The sequence below is a fragment of the Squalius cephalus genome (genome assembly GCF_949319135.1).
Source record: "Squalius cephalus genome assembly, chromosome: 22".
Classification (NCBI taxonomy): Eukaryota; Metazoa; Chordata; class Actinopteri; order Cypriniformes; family Leuciscidae; genus Squalius; species Squalius cephalus.
The window spans coordinates 22,285,165-22,299,952 of NC_137143.1; the positions used below are offsets into that span (position 1 = coordinate 22,285,165).

Genomic DNA, 14,788 nt, shown 5'->3' on the forward strand with positions numbered 1-14,788 from the left:
AATATTTGGCAAGCTTAATGACTGCCTTAAAATCCCCATGAAATCAAAATTGAAGTTGTTTGGCTTTTAGTATGAATATGTTAGTCTTACTGTTATCTATAAGCTCCAAAACATTGGCAAAATCTGCATTTAGAAAATATGTGACCCTGGACCTTTTTGAAATTGAGATTTATACATCATTTGAAAGCTGAATAAACGCTTTCCATTGATGTATGGACTTCTTGTATGATGTAGGACAATATTTGGCCGAGATACATCTATTTGAAAATCTGGAAACTGAGGGTGCAAAAAAATCAAAACATTGAGAAAATCGCCTTTAAAGTTGTCCATTTATGTGCGCGATTGTGCTGCATTCACACACAAAAATAAATCTTTTATATTTACGGTAGTAAATTTACTAAATAACTTCATGGAACATGATCTTTACTTAATATCCTAATGATATTTGGCGTAAAGATTTTGACCCATACAATTGTTGGCTATTGCCACAAATACCCGTGCTACTTTTGACTGGTTTTCTGATCCAGGGTCACATTTAAGCATTCAAAATGTATGGTCTCTCACTTCCGCCAATATGGATCAATGATTTTGATGACATCACTCTGCACTTCAACTTCTCATCAGATGTTCTGTCCAATCAAATGCTCTCTAGAATCTACAACGTCCCGCCCCCAAATAGATGTTGAAGCTGTGACTAAAATGGTCACTTGTTCACACATTCACTCTTTTCTACATTAATGGCATATTCACTAGGGGATAGGGAACCGACATTGTAAATAGGCTTTCCATCCATTGGGGCAAATGAAGTCGAGTTTCAAGTTAGTGTCACACGAACAGCACATTGAATAATGCTGCATGTTTCAAGGCATTTCAGTGGGTCTAACTCTAACTCTTTTACCTGCCATCTGTTACGATTGGGGGCGCTGACACATCTTCTGAAAGAGTACAGAATATCCAGCCTGATCTCACGGCAATTCGTACGAATTCTACGAGGTGGCTAATTCATACAAATTCATACGACCTCACTTGTACGAATTCGTACGATTTTTGCTAAATCGTACATATTTTACGAATTGCCCAATTCGTATGAATTCATACGAATGACCTACCCCTGACCCCGCCCCTAAACCTACCCATCACGTGGGTTTAGACAAATTGTACAAATTCGTACGAGTGAGGTCGTACGAATTAGGCACTTTTTTCGTACGAATTCGTACGAATTGGTCCTGAGATAGTGTTGAAATATCCGGATCAAAACACAGGCGAAAAAGAAGCAGAAACAAGCGATAAGCAGATGCAAAATAACGTGATAATAAACACTGAACATATAAACCAAAAACTGCCTAATGTCACCAAATGAAATGTCAACCAAGGCCGAGGATTAGGACAGTGCAAACATAGGGGGGTGTTGATACTCAATCTACTCCATATGTTTTGATCACCATTATGAATCCGATCTCTTTGACAAAAACGCGATTTTCTCAGCTCTTTTTTTTTATAAAACTTACGACATTCAAGTGTTGATAAAAAAAAAGAATCCTTTCAGCTAGAATAAAACTTTTAGTTTTTTTAAGCTTGATAGGCTATTGCATGTTCAGATATTCATATAAGAAAATAATCTGGGGGCCATGAAAATTTTGTGAAAATGATCAAAAATTCTGGCGGTGGCTGGCAACTTTTTAAAGCAAAACTATTTGCTACTGAATATCTCATTGGTGGAAGAACTACATGTAAACTCACTTTGTGACAATGTATTCATGGTGCTGTTGAACAAATTTATTTATTAGAATTTATTTACTTATTTACTATATGTTTGGTATAGTCTTAAATAAATATGTAATTCTATGCCTTGTTGTAACTTTTATTAAAACTAATGTGATTATTAACCTCCTTATTATTTGTGCAATTATTAAATGTTAGTGAGCTTTTGTCTTTATAAGTGTTGCATACAAGTGTAGTGTTACATTTCTTTTTGTAAATTGAATTAATTTATTAAATAATTAATTAATGGTTGATTAACCATTTCAACTTTCATTTAGCTATCTAAGGTTGTTCAATTAGAATACAGACTATTAATTAACATAAAATAATGAACTGTCATGAACAGGCTTTTTTGTTAATGAAAAAAAAAAATTTTGTTGAAAATTTAGGCTATTGCTGCTGATCAATACAATTGAATTCTTTAAACGTTATTAAAAAAATCGTAATTATGTGAGATTTATTTGCTTTACAAGCTTGTTTTTTTTCACAGCAATTTAGCAGTGACCTCTTTTTTTGCTTCTGTTTTGGAGTTTAAAGTAGCTTAATGTCATTTGCTAACTCAAATCCATGATGATTTTACCTTTTGTCCATACAAGATGTTCATCACTAAGTTGTGAACATTTCACTTCCAATAGTCCCTTTCTCGGCTCTGACACAAGAACCCATACAGACGAGTGTCAAGGACAATCCAGCTGTCAAGTATTTAAGGCTTTTCACAAAGGCCATGATTCCAGGCTCAAAGCTGGAGATAATACGATGGGAAGCAGATTAAAGAGGGGTTAACGAGTGATTAGCTGCTTTATCTGCTCTGGGCGGCAGATTAACTGCCATCTCTAACACAGAACCACAATACAGGGTGTAAGGGATGATCCGAATTAGCCAGGTTTTGGTGCTGGAAATGAGATTAAGTGAATTGTGTGTCTTGCACTGCACAAATGTAGTTTTGTATGTGTTGAATCTGTTTGTCATGTATTTGTGTGCCTGCACAAGAGCCTGTGTGTTTGGTAGATGACAACAAACCTCAAATCCTTCCATCGGGACCATTTGGGAGGAGCAAAATGGTATCTTTTGGATCCTTATAAAAGAGGGATCACTTGACAATAGTTTGAGGGAGCCTTCATCTGGTGTTCAACGAAGAGAGAATTTACATCGATACGGGTTGGACTCTTTTTGCGATGCTGCAGTAATCTACAGAAGGAAATAACACAATTGATTGAAGCTTTAAGGTGTTACAGCATTCTCGGTGGAGTGGTTGCCAGTTTCAAGCAAGATGAAGGCAGTACCCGAGTTTCAAGAGGACTTCTACATCCCCATCCCTTTAGATGTCAACAATATTTCTGCTTACAGTCCTTTCCTGGTCCCCCAGGACCACCTGGGTCACCATGGCGTATTCATGGCCATGGCTGCCTTTATGTTCATCCTTTTCGTCTTAGGGACTGCGATCAACGTCCTTACCATTGTTTGCACAATTCAATACAAGAAACTCAGATCTCACCTTAACTATATTCTTGTGAACCTTGCCGTTTCAAACCTGTGGGTGTCCGTTTTTGGTTCCTCTGTAGCATTCTACGCCTTCTGGCATAAGTACTTTATCTTCGGGGTGATAGGATGTATAATGGAGGGCTTCACTTCAACAATTGGAGGTATGACATGCATCCACATCATGTTAATGCTTCTGTGTTAGTCTGTTCTACTATAGTTCACTGTAGTTAATAGATAAAACATTCTGATTTGAGATGGTTTCACCAAACCCTTTTTCCTTTTTTTTTCTCTGTTGTTGCAGGAATGGTGAGTTTGTGGTCTCTTGCTGTGGTGGCACTTGAAAGGTGGCTGGTCATTTGCAAACCCCTTGGGAACTTTACCTTCAAGACCCATCATGCCATAATTGGCTGCATAATTCCTTGGTGTATTGCATGCTCAGCTGCATTCCCTCCACTGTTTGGATGGAGCCGGTAAGTCCCACTGCCCACACTGAGGAAGACACAATGCCAAAAATCAATGCCCACTCCTGTACAACTTGTTCAAGTCCCTGAGTGAAGTACTCTGATTGAATTGTGCAGAGTTGTCTATCCCGTCAACCTCACTGAGATTTGTTTTACAGGTACATCCCTGAAGGTTTGCAGTGCTCTTGTGGACCTGACTGGTATACGACTAACAACAAATACAACAACGAATCCTATGTCATGTTTTTGTTCTGCTTCTGCTTTGCGGTTCCTTTCAGCACCATCGTGTTCTGTTATGGTCAGCTGCTCATCACACTCAAATTAGTAAGTACAACTTTTATGCAAACATACAGTGTTGTAATTTAGACTTGATATTTCAAGTAATCTCATTTCCAGCACCAAAACCTGGCTAATTCGGATCATCCCTTTCACCCTGTAGTGTGGTTTTGAGATGGCAGTTAATATATATTAACCACAAAACCATATTATTTTACATATTAAGTTAATTCCTGTTCTTTATTTTGATCTGAAAACTAGATAGGAAAGTGAACATTCAAATGCTAAAATTAAATGCACACTTTTCTTGTTTTGAAGGTAAGCTTCACACTAACATTTTTACTTAGTTGGTCCAAATCCTAACACAACTGATAAAAATCCGATTTATCATTTATTTAATTTTTACATAAATAAATGATAAATGTGTTTCATTGCTCTGCCACATTGGAATGCACATCCCTGTCCACTAGATGGAGACTATGAATGGGTTACTGTGGTCATGTTGCCCGTTGCTGTAAAATCCCTTGTTTGTCCTACCAGGCAGCCAAAGCTCAAGCAGATTCAGCTTCGACCCAGAAGGCAGAGAAGGAGGTGACAAAGATGGTGGTGGTGATGGTGTTCGGCTTCTTGTTATGCTGGGGACCATATGCTTGCTTTGCTCTCTGGGTAATTTCCCACCGTGGTGAACCATTTGACCTGAGACTGGCAACCATACCATCCTGCCTTTGTAAAGCCTCTACAGTGTACAATCCTGTCATCTACGTCTTAATGAACAAACAGGTATAGTATTATGTGTACATTTGGAGTTGTATTGTTGAAGTTTGTTCCCATAAGGCTACAGTACTAAATGCCATGTTCATATGGCATAACTAATCACTTTAAATAATATGTGCTACTCATTTCTTTTGAAACCCAGTTCCGTTCCTGTATGATGAAGATGGTCTGTGGCAAGAATATTGAGGAAGATGAGGCTTCTTCTTCATCTCAGGTCACCCAGGTCTCCTCTGTTGCACCAGAGAAATAAACCCATTCTTAATGTAACCTCATCCTGCGGACAGAACCACTCTGCTGCATGGCAGTGAAATCTTTTTTTTTCAATGATTGTAAATAATAAACATAGACCCACTAGGAATTTTTGCTTTTAATGTCAACATTTTTGTAACTTGGTCTTGGTCTTGATTGCCGAACAAGTAGAATGAGTAGAAGTTCATTGTTATCATTAAAAATGTACAATAAATGCAAAGAAAGAAAGAAAGAATTGTGGTGGTAAATTTATCAGTTCAAGAATTGTGACATACAAGTTTATATGAATGATATTACATTAGTCTTATTTCTTCCTGTTTTAAATGGACTGTTGTAGTGAGCACACCATTTTAAAACAACTAACACATGAAAACAGAGAAGTATCTCATATCTGATTGTAATCAAGTCCGTAGCCCTTCGGTTATGAGTAATGGAGTAACACATCCAGGGATGGTCTGAAAAGCAAAGTCAAACAGACTATTATCTGATATGCAAAACTGCTAATAATTCATCTTTTTTTATTAATTCACTAAAAATCAATAATGAGAATTTATGTGCAGTAGTTTTCAATGTCTCTTTAGAAATACAGAAGAAATATTACTTGCTTACTCACCTTAACTTCTTCTTGTACTTCATCCAGTAAGCAGTTCACTTTCAAATCAAGATAAGTGCAAAGAAAGAATATGAAATTAGCTTTTGTCATTTCCAAACTAGCCTAACACAATAAATACAAGAACAATATCAATATAATCTAGAAATTAAACCACAAATGATGTTAGAGAAACAATGAGCAGTGAAAGCAAAGTTTTGCCCATGTTAGATTAACATCTATTATATGGATTAATTCCATTCAAACATGTAAAAATCGTTAAATAAACGTTCAGTACTAAATACCATGAATATAGCAGTTGTCCAATGGCAGACCATGTGAGACCAAACTATTATCTTGAGCTTTCGTTGAGAATTCAGTTGTATATCCGAGTTCTGCTAGTAGTGAACTTTTGCCAATCACGAATAGTTCAGAACTAGCGGAATTCCAGACATAGGACTGACTGAGTGCTGCCCCTTGATACTTTCTGATCCATCTGTTTCTGAAAAACATCCTTTTCAACTACATCTCTGAATATCTGTGATTTACACTGTGAAATAGCAACAAAAAACACTATAGTGACCCTTGACTCTCAATCCCGCAAAGCGTACATTAATTCCAATAGTCTAGCTTTCACTTTAAAGGGAAGTGTAAAAGTAAAAAAAAAATCAAAACAAACAAATACTTGTTCGGTTAAACACATACATATCAGTACAATTCTCTGCAATTTTAAGAATGAAAAGGAAACAACTGATAGAGTAAAAAAGTGTACAGACTGCTCTCGTCTTCGTGTTGGCTCCATCCTCACCCTGGTGTGGTCTGTTCACGTTCTAGTGTTCACTTTGCCACAGTAGATGGAGAAGCCGATGGCTGAAAAAAGAAAAGAAAACGCCTATCGTCAGAAACAGGGAGAGATTAAAACTGACCTCATCAAGATTTTAAGATAAACCCTGCTTTCCCTAAACTGAACCATCAATCCATTGGGATTAGGAAGGTTTGGGCTGCATCCTTGTCAATACTAATTAGGATCTCATGAGGGTACCTGGGTACCCCAGTTGTCCCAATAAGCTGATTTGGACTTGGACCGTAACCTAGATGTCTGACTTACAGTTACCCTGCACATACTGATGATTGAAACTGTGTTACATTTGTTTTAATTGGACATGAGATAATATGAATGATTAAGCGTTTTTGGGCTTGAACTGTGTGGCACGGTGTTTACAATGAAATTGATATAAATGAAAAAATGTTTATGTCCTTTCTAAAATACTCTTTAGCCAAGTTATGCAGTCGTTTAGTCATTATTTACGTCTGATAAAATTAGGTGTTTTGAAATGTCGTGAAATCTTTTGAAATATGAAAAAAGCCTCTTTAATTGATAGAGATAAAAGATTATAACAAAAACAACTTTTTCTGCTGAAATGTTTTGTGTGCGCACTCTCAGAAAAAAAGGTACAAAAGCTGTAACTGGGACGGTACCCTTTCAAAAGGTACACCTTTGTACCTTATTTACACCTAAGCAATGCATACCATCTTTAAGGTTCATATTAGTACTCAAATGGTACATATTAGTACCTTTCGAAAGAGTACCGCCTCAGAAACAGCTTTTGTACCTTTTATACCTTTTATTATTGGAATTTAAATTTGAACTTAAAACCCCATATGGAATGTTTCTTATATGCTGCTCTTGTTGTACGGAGCACCAACTAAGGAGCCAGAGCACTCTAATCTGGTGCTATTTCAGAGAATGACAATGGATTTGTTTGTTGCTTTTTTTGCAATAATGATCTCATGCCTCTTTAATAAAAGTGTGCTGTACAGTAATACTGCACAAGAAGCTTCAGTCATGGACAACACAAAGAGGTCAGTGAACTGTAGAAAGCATCAAAGGGCCGTCACCTTCTAATCACTCGTCTTGGTCTTGCCAAAGGTCACCACCGCACTATGTTTTGGTTTACCTGTGATGGCTTCAACAATCCTAGGAAGGAACAGTAGCTTAGGTCTCCTGTAAGCCTAATGAATGAGTTTTTGTTCTGCTCCTGATACCTGTTTTGACCTCAACAATTCTCCACCCTGTAAGCCAGGGCATCCTCTTTTTTTGCATATAAAAGCACTTTGATAAGAGCCCAAAGTCTGTCGGTGTGAGTCGGCCAGAGACAGAAGGTAGTAAAAGCACAAAGGCCCAGACCTTTACAGCAGCTAAGGAACTACAGGTTTGGGCTATATAACAAGCTCCAAAAATGGCAGACGTGATGTTCGCAGCCAGGCGAAGGGGAGATGAAACAACGAGAGAATCAATGTTCACATATACCAACAGCAATAACACCAAAGGTGAGCTTTTAAATTTTCTTCTATTTCTATTTTAAATTGTAGGTTTAAATAGGTAGGTTGTGTGCATTGAATATGTTGACAAAAAATGTATAGGAAATTGTTCAATCGTAGCTATTCTGTTAGAATGATAAAGCTATGTGAACGTCTTTGTGGGCTTTTAAAGATTCCGCAATAGTGACAGTGTAATAGGACTGAAAATTTTGGCAGTCTTACTCTTAAACTTCAAATGTGTGGTCTTTTGACCTTAGCGCTCTCTATGCATTTTGGCCAGAAGTAACATAGCCAGAGAACAATTTCAGACTGATGAATATGGAGCATCAGAATAATGAGAGTTGGTTACAAAGGCTTCAGGTGAGAACTCCTTCAAGATGATAATATTACTGGTCTTTATTTCTCATTTCCAGATCCCTTTGAGGGACCCAACTACCACATTGCCCCTCGATGGGTGTACAACATCTCAACATGCTGGATGATATTCGTGGTCATTGCCTCGGTCTTCACCAATGGCCTGGTACTGGTGGCCACGGCCAAATTCAAGAAGCTCCGTCACCCTCTCAACTGGATTTTGGTCAACCTCGCTATAGCTGATCTAGGAGAGACTGTGATCGCCAGCACCATCAGTGTGATCAACCAGATTTTCGGCTACTTTATCCTCGGACATCCCATGTGTGTACTTGAGGGCTACACTGTGTCTGTATGTGGTAAGTTACTGCCCATAGGGAGCAAATAAATATGCAAATTATTTTGACCAAAACTTTGTGAGTTTTTTAATGATATCTAACAATCAACAGGTATCTCTGCTCTGTGGTCTTTGACTATCATCTCTTGGGAGAGATGGGTGGTCGTCTGCAAACCATTTGGAAATGTCAAGTTTGATGGTAAATGGGCAACTGGTGGCATCATCTTCTGCTGGGTTTGGTCTGCTGTCTGGTGTGCACCTCCCATATTTGGCTGGAGCAGGTAAAATGACCAAGTTATTAAATGATCAATAACTAATGAAGGCATTTGACAGCTACATACATTTATATCTTAGTAATTCATCATGAAATCGTTTAATTCTTTGGGTGGTAAGACCAACAAATAAGTTCCACACAAGCATAAATGTGGATCTTTCAAATCCATTATTTTTCAGATACTGGCCTCACGGTCTGAAGACCTCCTGCGGCCCTGATGTCTTCAGTGGAAGCGAGGACCCCGGTGTCCAGTCCTACATGATTGTCCTAATGATCACCTGTTGTATCATCCCTCTGGCCATCATCATTCTCTGCTACATCGCTGTGTACTTGGCCATTCATGCTGTAAGTTGTCTCCTTGACTGCTTTCAAAAGCTTATTCCAGTTTCTAAAAAGGCACTAAGCATCTGTCATTTCTTTCCAACAGGTCGCCCAGCAACAGAAGGATTCTGAGTCCACACAGAAAGCTGAGAAGGAAGTGTCCAGAATGGTGGTTGTCATGATCTTTGCCTACTGTTTTTGTTGGGGTCCTTATACGTTCTTCGCCTGCTTTGCAGCTGCAAACCCAGGCTATGCCTTCCATCCACTGGCAGCAGCCTTGCCTGCCTACTTTGCCAAGAGCGCCACCATCTACAACCCCGTCATTTATGTCTTCATGAACCGACAAGTAAGTCAATGCTGTTTAACAAAGCTCAAACCTTGAGCACAGTGAGAAAACGTTGCATGAATCTTTGCAAAATAATCTTGATTTCTCTTTCTTCTCAGTTCCGCGTATGCATCATGCAGCTCTTTGGAAAGAAGGTGGATGATGGGTCTGAGGTGTCTACATCCAAGACAGAAGTGTCCTCTGTGGCTCCTGCATAAATTGCACACCAGATCTCAGAGCAATGGTCTTGAGTCAGACATGGGAAAAAAGATGAAAATGGGACTTTTTATATTCCTTGTTTACCCTCAACGTATCTCGACAACTTTGCTTCCAGATATTTCCCTTGGAGTGATGGGGAATACCTTGTTGCATGGCACTGTGTGTTAACACATTACTTGCTCAACGGCCCTGTGGCTTAAGATCTACCAGAATGATGTTACAGTTTTTATGGTATTTATTTGTCACACAATAATTTGTCCATGATACTCCATCCACTGACTATTCAGAAGGTTGTATGCCTATATATATAGCACTTTGTGGGAATGTGACACTCAGCGTGGTTTAACTAACAGCAAAAAGTAATCGCCTCATTGTAATGTACAATTTCTGCTGAATTGCTGTTCAGTGGCAATGTAATAATATCTCTGTAATCTTAATTTTGTAGCCATCTTGCAAGAAAACAAAAATGACAAAAAAATGTGTTTGATAGATAGAGGCCTGCCCATGTACAGCATGTAATATGGTTCTATTTTTTTCTTTGATGAAAATAAAAAAAAAAAGCAGCAAAATAAATGTTCTGTTCTCAGTGTCTTTTATTACACATGCACATCTCTCTGAAATGATTTCATTCTGGGTCTCCATAGGGCAGCAATTGAAATAGTCAAGATATGGTCCCTTTCACAGATATGTATTTTCGCATATCATTTTCATATACAGAAACTTTACATTTTTTATTTTATGTGCATTTTTATTGCTTTACTTTATTATATTCTCCTGGCATTACCTCCTAACACAACAAGGAGGTTACTAATACAGCTGATAAATGAGTGACTAAAAATATGACATCCTTATCGCTTCTGACTGCCATAATCCCTCTCTCTACAGTATATGTTTTTTCTCTTTTAGGAAATCTTGGAAATGCAATTGTCGTTTTTATTTTCTATTTTTTTGCTGAAACAAATGGGAATGGAAAAATAATATTTGCTGTGGTATCCCACGTAGGCCTACCTCTACAGACATTTATCCTGCTATAGTTTAGGCCTACTTCTGCATTAATTCCTAACCTGGAAATGTGAAAAGGATCCATGATCTTGTTAAAAATGTGTCCCTAACTTCACTTTTGTATACTTTCCCTAGATTTAATTTAATAGAAAGTACAAATAAAGAAATTGCACTGAAATCCCTAAGACACCCAGACAAAAATCCACTTTAAGGAAAATAACTTTCAATTCAATGTTTTTTTTTGTTTTGTTTTTTTGTTTTTTTGTGCTAGAAAGGATTTAAAGCTTAGAAGTTACTTAGAAGTCTGCAAATAAGAGAAGCAAGTCAAGTGCAATTCCTCCATTTAAGCCTGAGGGAGCTAAGCAAATTCAACTGGAATGTGACACTAAAAGCACTGCTTCTCTAAGGAAGATTAACCTCAAATCGAAGTCTTACCTTTTTGAATCTGAGTATCCATGTGCCTCCGTGTGCTTGGGGGCTAATGTATGCATGGATGTGTGCTTTTATTGTGTAAGGTCATGAACAGAAGTTAATGCCCATACTTCCTATGCAGATTTGGGGGCACTTCCTGTGTTATGCGAGACAGCTGTACCTCCCAGCCTTGATTCTCTTCAAGTCAGAAAGACTTTATGGCGATGAGCTGCAATGCCTCTGACACCATCTGCCAGTTTATTAGTTCCAATTTCTACCACAAACGGAGAAATAAGAGGCAAAGGAGGAACCAACCACCAACTCAGGGAGAGAAGAATCCTGTGACAGGTACAACCACTGCAACATTTACTATTTTTGGTCACATAAAAATAGGTAATTGTGAATAAATCTCAATATTTTGACATCCAGGGTTTACAAAATGTCAGAGTGGGGCAATGTGGTGTATGCTGGGACAACAAGGGAGTCTGTTTTTGTTTATACCAACAGCAATAACACAAGGGGTATTTTATCTTCAGGAACACAACTGTAGAAGAGGAAAATTGTATAATAATATCTCATCTGTTCTCAGATCCCTTTGAGGGACCCAACTACCATATTGCCCCTCGATGGGTGTGCAACCTCCCAACAGTCTGGATGTTTTTCTTGGTGGTCACCTCGACCTTCACCAATGTGCTGGTGGCCGCGGCCAAATTCAAGAAGCTCAGTCACCCTCTCAACTGGATTTTGGTCAACCTCGCTATAGATGATCTAGTAGAGACTCTGTTGATCAACCAGGTTTTTGGCTACTTTATTCTCGGACATCCCATGTGTGTCTTTGAGGGCTACACTGTGTCTGTATGTGGTAAGTTACTGCCCATAGGAAGCAAATAAATATGCAAATTATTTGGTCCAAAACTTTTTCAATGATATCTTACAATCAACAGGTATCTCTGCTCTGTGGTCTTTGACTCATCTCTTGGGAGAGATGGGTGGTCGTCTGCAAACCATTTGGAAATGTCAAGTTTGATGGGCATCTGGTGGTATCATCTTCTGCTGGGTTTGGATTGCTGTCTGGTGTGCACCTCCCATATTTGGCTGGAGCAGGTGAGGACTGAAATGTCATAGTTTTCCATTGTAAATGATTTGATTCCGTCATATATAAAGAAAATCTTCCCTGCTCTGAAGATACTGGCCTCATGGTCTGAAGACCTCCTGCGGTCCTGATGTATTTGGAGGAAGCGAGGACCCCGGTGTCCAGTCCTACATGATTGTCCTAGTGGTCACCTGTTGTATCTTCCCTTTTTCCATCCTCATTCTCTGCTACATTGCCGTATACTTGGCCATTCATGCTGTGTAAGCTAATCTTTTATGAAATCTTTACAGGGAAATTTTTCACTTTGTTTGCTATGGAGAACTGAGCTTGTTTTTGATCGTCTCTGGCAGGTCGCCCAGCAACAGAAGGATTCTGAGTCCACACAGAAAGCTGAGAAGGAAGTGTCCAGAATGGTGGTTGTCATGATCATTGCTTTCTGCCTTTGCTGGGGTCCTTGCTTCCTTCGCCTGCTTTGCAGCCGCAAACCCAGGCTATTCCTTCCATCCACTGGCAGCAGCCTTGCCTGCCTAATTTGCCAAGAGCGCCACCATCTACAACCCCATAATTTATGTCTTCATGAACCGACAGGTAATATTGCATTGAATGGGCATACTCAAATGTGTAGGTGGCTTATTCTTTAGTTACTTTAAATCGCTTTTGGTAGGTCAACAATCAGAAACTGTCTTTGCTTTTGCAGTTATGCGTATGCATTATGCAGCTCTTTGGAAAGAAAGTTGTCCACATCCAAAACAGAAGGGTCTTCTGTGGCTCCAGCTTAAACCTCATGTCATTTATAGCTCCTACCGAACAAGAGAAAACGGGTTTCTGAGAACTGGACTCATAATTGAAATAGTCTTGACAACAAATGTTGCTAAAAGTCTTCTGAAAGAAACTTTTACTGTCCTTGGAAATGTTGAACTCAAATTGAACATCATTTAGCAAGACCTAAAAAGATTTATTTGCAATGTAATGATGATGTTTGAATGTCACTCAAATCTTTCATAATCTTTCAATTTCTCATATGCAAATATGCTGAAAGATGTAATATATATTCAAAAACAGGTCCAATGAATAATGTAAAAACAATTAGTTAACAAAAAGTTGTTGTTTTTGTAGATGGATTTGCAAATTTAAAAAAAGAAGAAAAAATACATTTTTATGTTATATTGTTTCATTGTTTTCTGAAGAACATAATTCATGCTGGAAAATGAAACACTGAAGTATTTGCTTTCAATTGTCGACACTGCTCACAAATTGTAAATAGAGGTCATTTATAATAGAGGTCAAATAGAGGCATTGTTTATTTCCCCATTTTAGAATCTTTATTATTTCAGCCCACTGTTAAAATGCACCACTGAAAACCAATGTAAAGTTGATGGGCAGATGAGAAGAACAAGACAAGGATAGATCACTTTCTAAAAATAAAAAATCCCCCAAAAAACATAACTGCACGTATATGTTTCCAGAAAATTCATAGAATTGGAAATAGAATAGAATTTCCAAAAATGTGTCTTGCAAGGGTTTTATAAAGGATAGAGCACATGAAACCATCGTAAAATCTTGTAATCTCATATAAGCTCAATTCCACATCAAGCGGATAGAGGATTTCACCTAGCCTGGCCAGTAAAGTCAAGACTTTTGCTAGGAAGCTTATATGACGGAACTCATTAGGTTAAAACACTGGTAAGTGCGTATATGAGGGCATTCGTGTGAGTGTAGAGGGGTTACGTGACTGTGGTAATTATCTTACTTGACTGTTGTTCAGGGTTAGATAATTGTGAGGACATGCTGTTATATTTACGTGCACAATCATTTCAGTCAGTAACTGGTTATGGTGAGAAAAATTTCTAAACAAATGAAAAATAATGCACCTTTTTTATAGAAAAGCTTATGCTCATTTTAAAGAATAAAACAAATAAAAAAATCAATCAAACAAACAATTTAGATTCTTTGTTTTTATTGATTGGCCCTAAGGTACACCTGAAACCCTTTTGTAAAACTTTGTATTATTATTAAATTACCACCTCTCTTCTATAGCATCTAGATATATGACATTTTATTCAGTGTGTATATTACTGATGTGTATTCTTAGCATATTTGTTGAATAACTTTTTCCATAGTATAATTTTATTGTTTTTTGCAAGTTTATTTTACTCAAGTGTTTGTTTTTGTGGATTTACTCTAGCAATCTACATATAGGCTAGGCTAATTATGTCTTAGGCTACACGTGTTTGATGAGTCTGTAATGGGGGAGGGGCTGATAAAACACCTATATTTGTAAAAATGGAATGTACTGTTTTGTCAGTTTGAAGGAAAACCAATAAAAAGTGTGAATCATAAAAAAATACTGATGTCTATTCTATTATATTACAAATCTACCTGACTAGACTTCAGGACTTCATTTTGGACATCGAATTATATAGGTCCATACCAGGACAATACAATTGTTCAATGCTTTCTCAACATTCTCATTGACTATGAATGGAATTCAAGGCTTTATTGCACATTTCAGTAAATTACAGTTAAAAGTCTTTATTAAAA

At 37.8% G+C, this 14,788-nt stretch overlaps 2 protein-coding genes and 1 pseudogene across 3 annotated transcripts; all 3 read left to right on the forward strand.

The window, feature by feature from the left end:
• Positions 1 to 2,744: 2,744 nt before the first annotated feature.
• Positions 2,745 to 5,295, forward strand: opn1sw2 (opsin 1 (cone pigments), short-wave-sensitive 2). The gene is made up of 5 exons (XM_079857781.1): positions 2,745 to 3,404; positions 3,545 to 3,713; positions 3,863 to 4,028; positions 4,521 to 4,760; positions 4,897 to 5,295. Exons 1-5 carry the CDS (start codon positions 3,032 to 3,034, stop codon positions 5,002 to 5,004), a joined length of 1,056 nt encoding a protein of 351 aa, XP_079713907.1. The 5' UTR covers positions 2,745 to 3,031; the 3' UTR covers positions 5,005 to 5,295.
• A 2,315-nt stretch (positions 5,296 to 7,610) lies between these two features.
• On the forward strand, positions 7,611 to 10,326 carry LOC307150496 (red-sensitive opsin-1). Its single transcript, XM_079857780.1, has 6 exons — positions 7,611 to 7,923; positions 8,328 to 8,624; positions 8,715 to 8,883; positions 9,056 to 9,221; positions 9,304 to 9,543; positions 9,642 to 10,326. Exons 1-6 carry the CDS (start codon positions 7,833 to 7,835, stop codon positions 9,738 to 9,740), a joined length of 1,062 nt encoding a protein of 353 aa, XP_079713906.1. The 5' UTR covers positions 7,611 to 7,832; the 3' UTR covers positions 9,741 to 10,326.
• A 994-nt stretch (positions 10,327 to 11,320) lies between these two features.
• Positions 11,321 to 14,493, forward strand: LOC307150232 (red-sensitive opsin-2-like; annotated as a pseudogene). The gene is made up of 6 exons (XR_013824112.1): positions 11,321 to 11,502; positions 11,744 to 12,016; positions 12,099 to 12,258; positions 12,340 to 12,505; positions 12,598 to 12,835; positions 12,945 to 14,493. The product of XR_013824112.1 is annotated as a red-sensitive opsin-2-like (transcript).
• Positions 14,494 to 14,788: the final 295 nt, after the last annotated feature.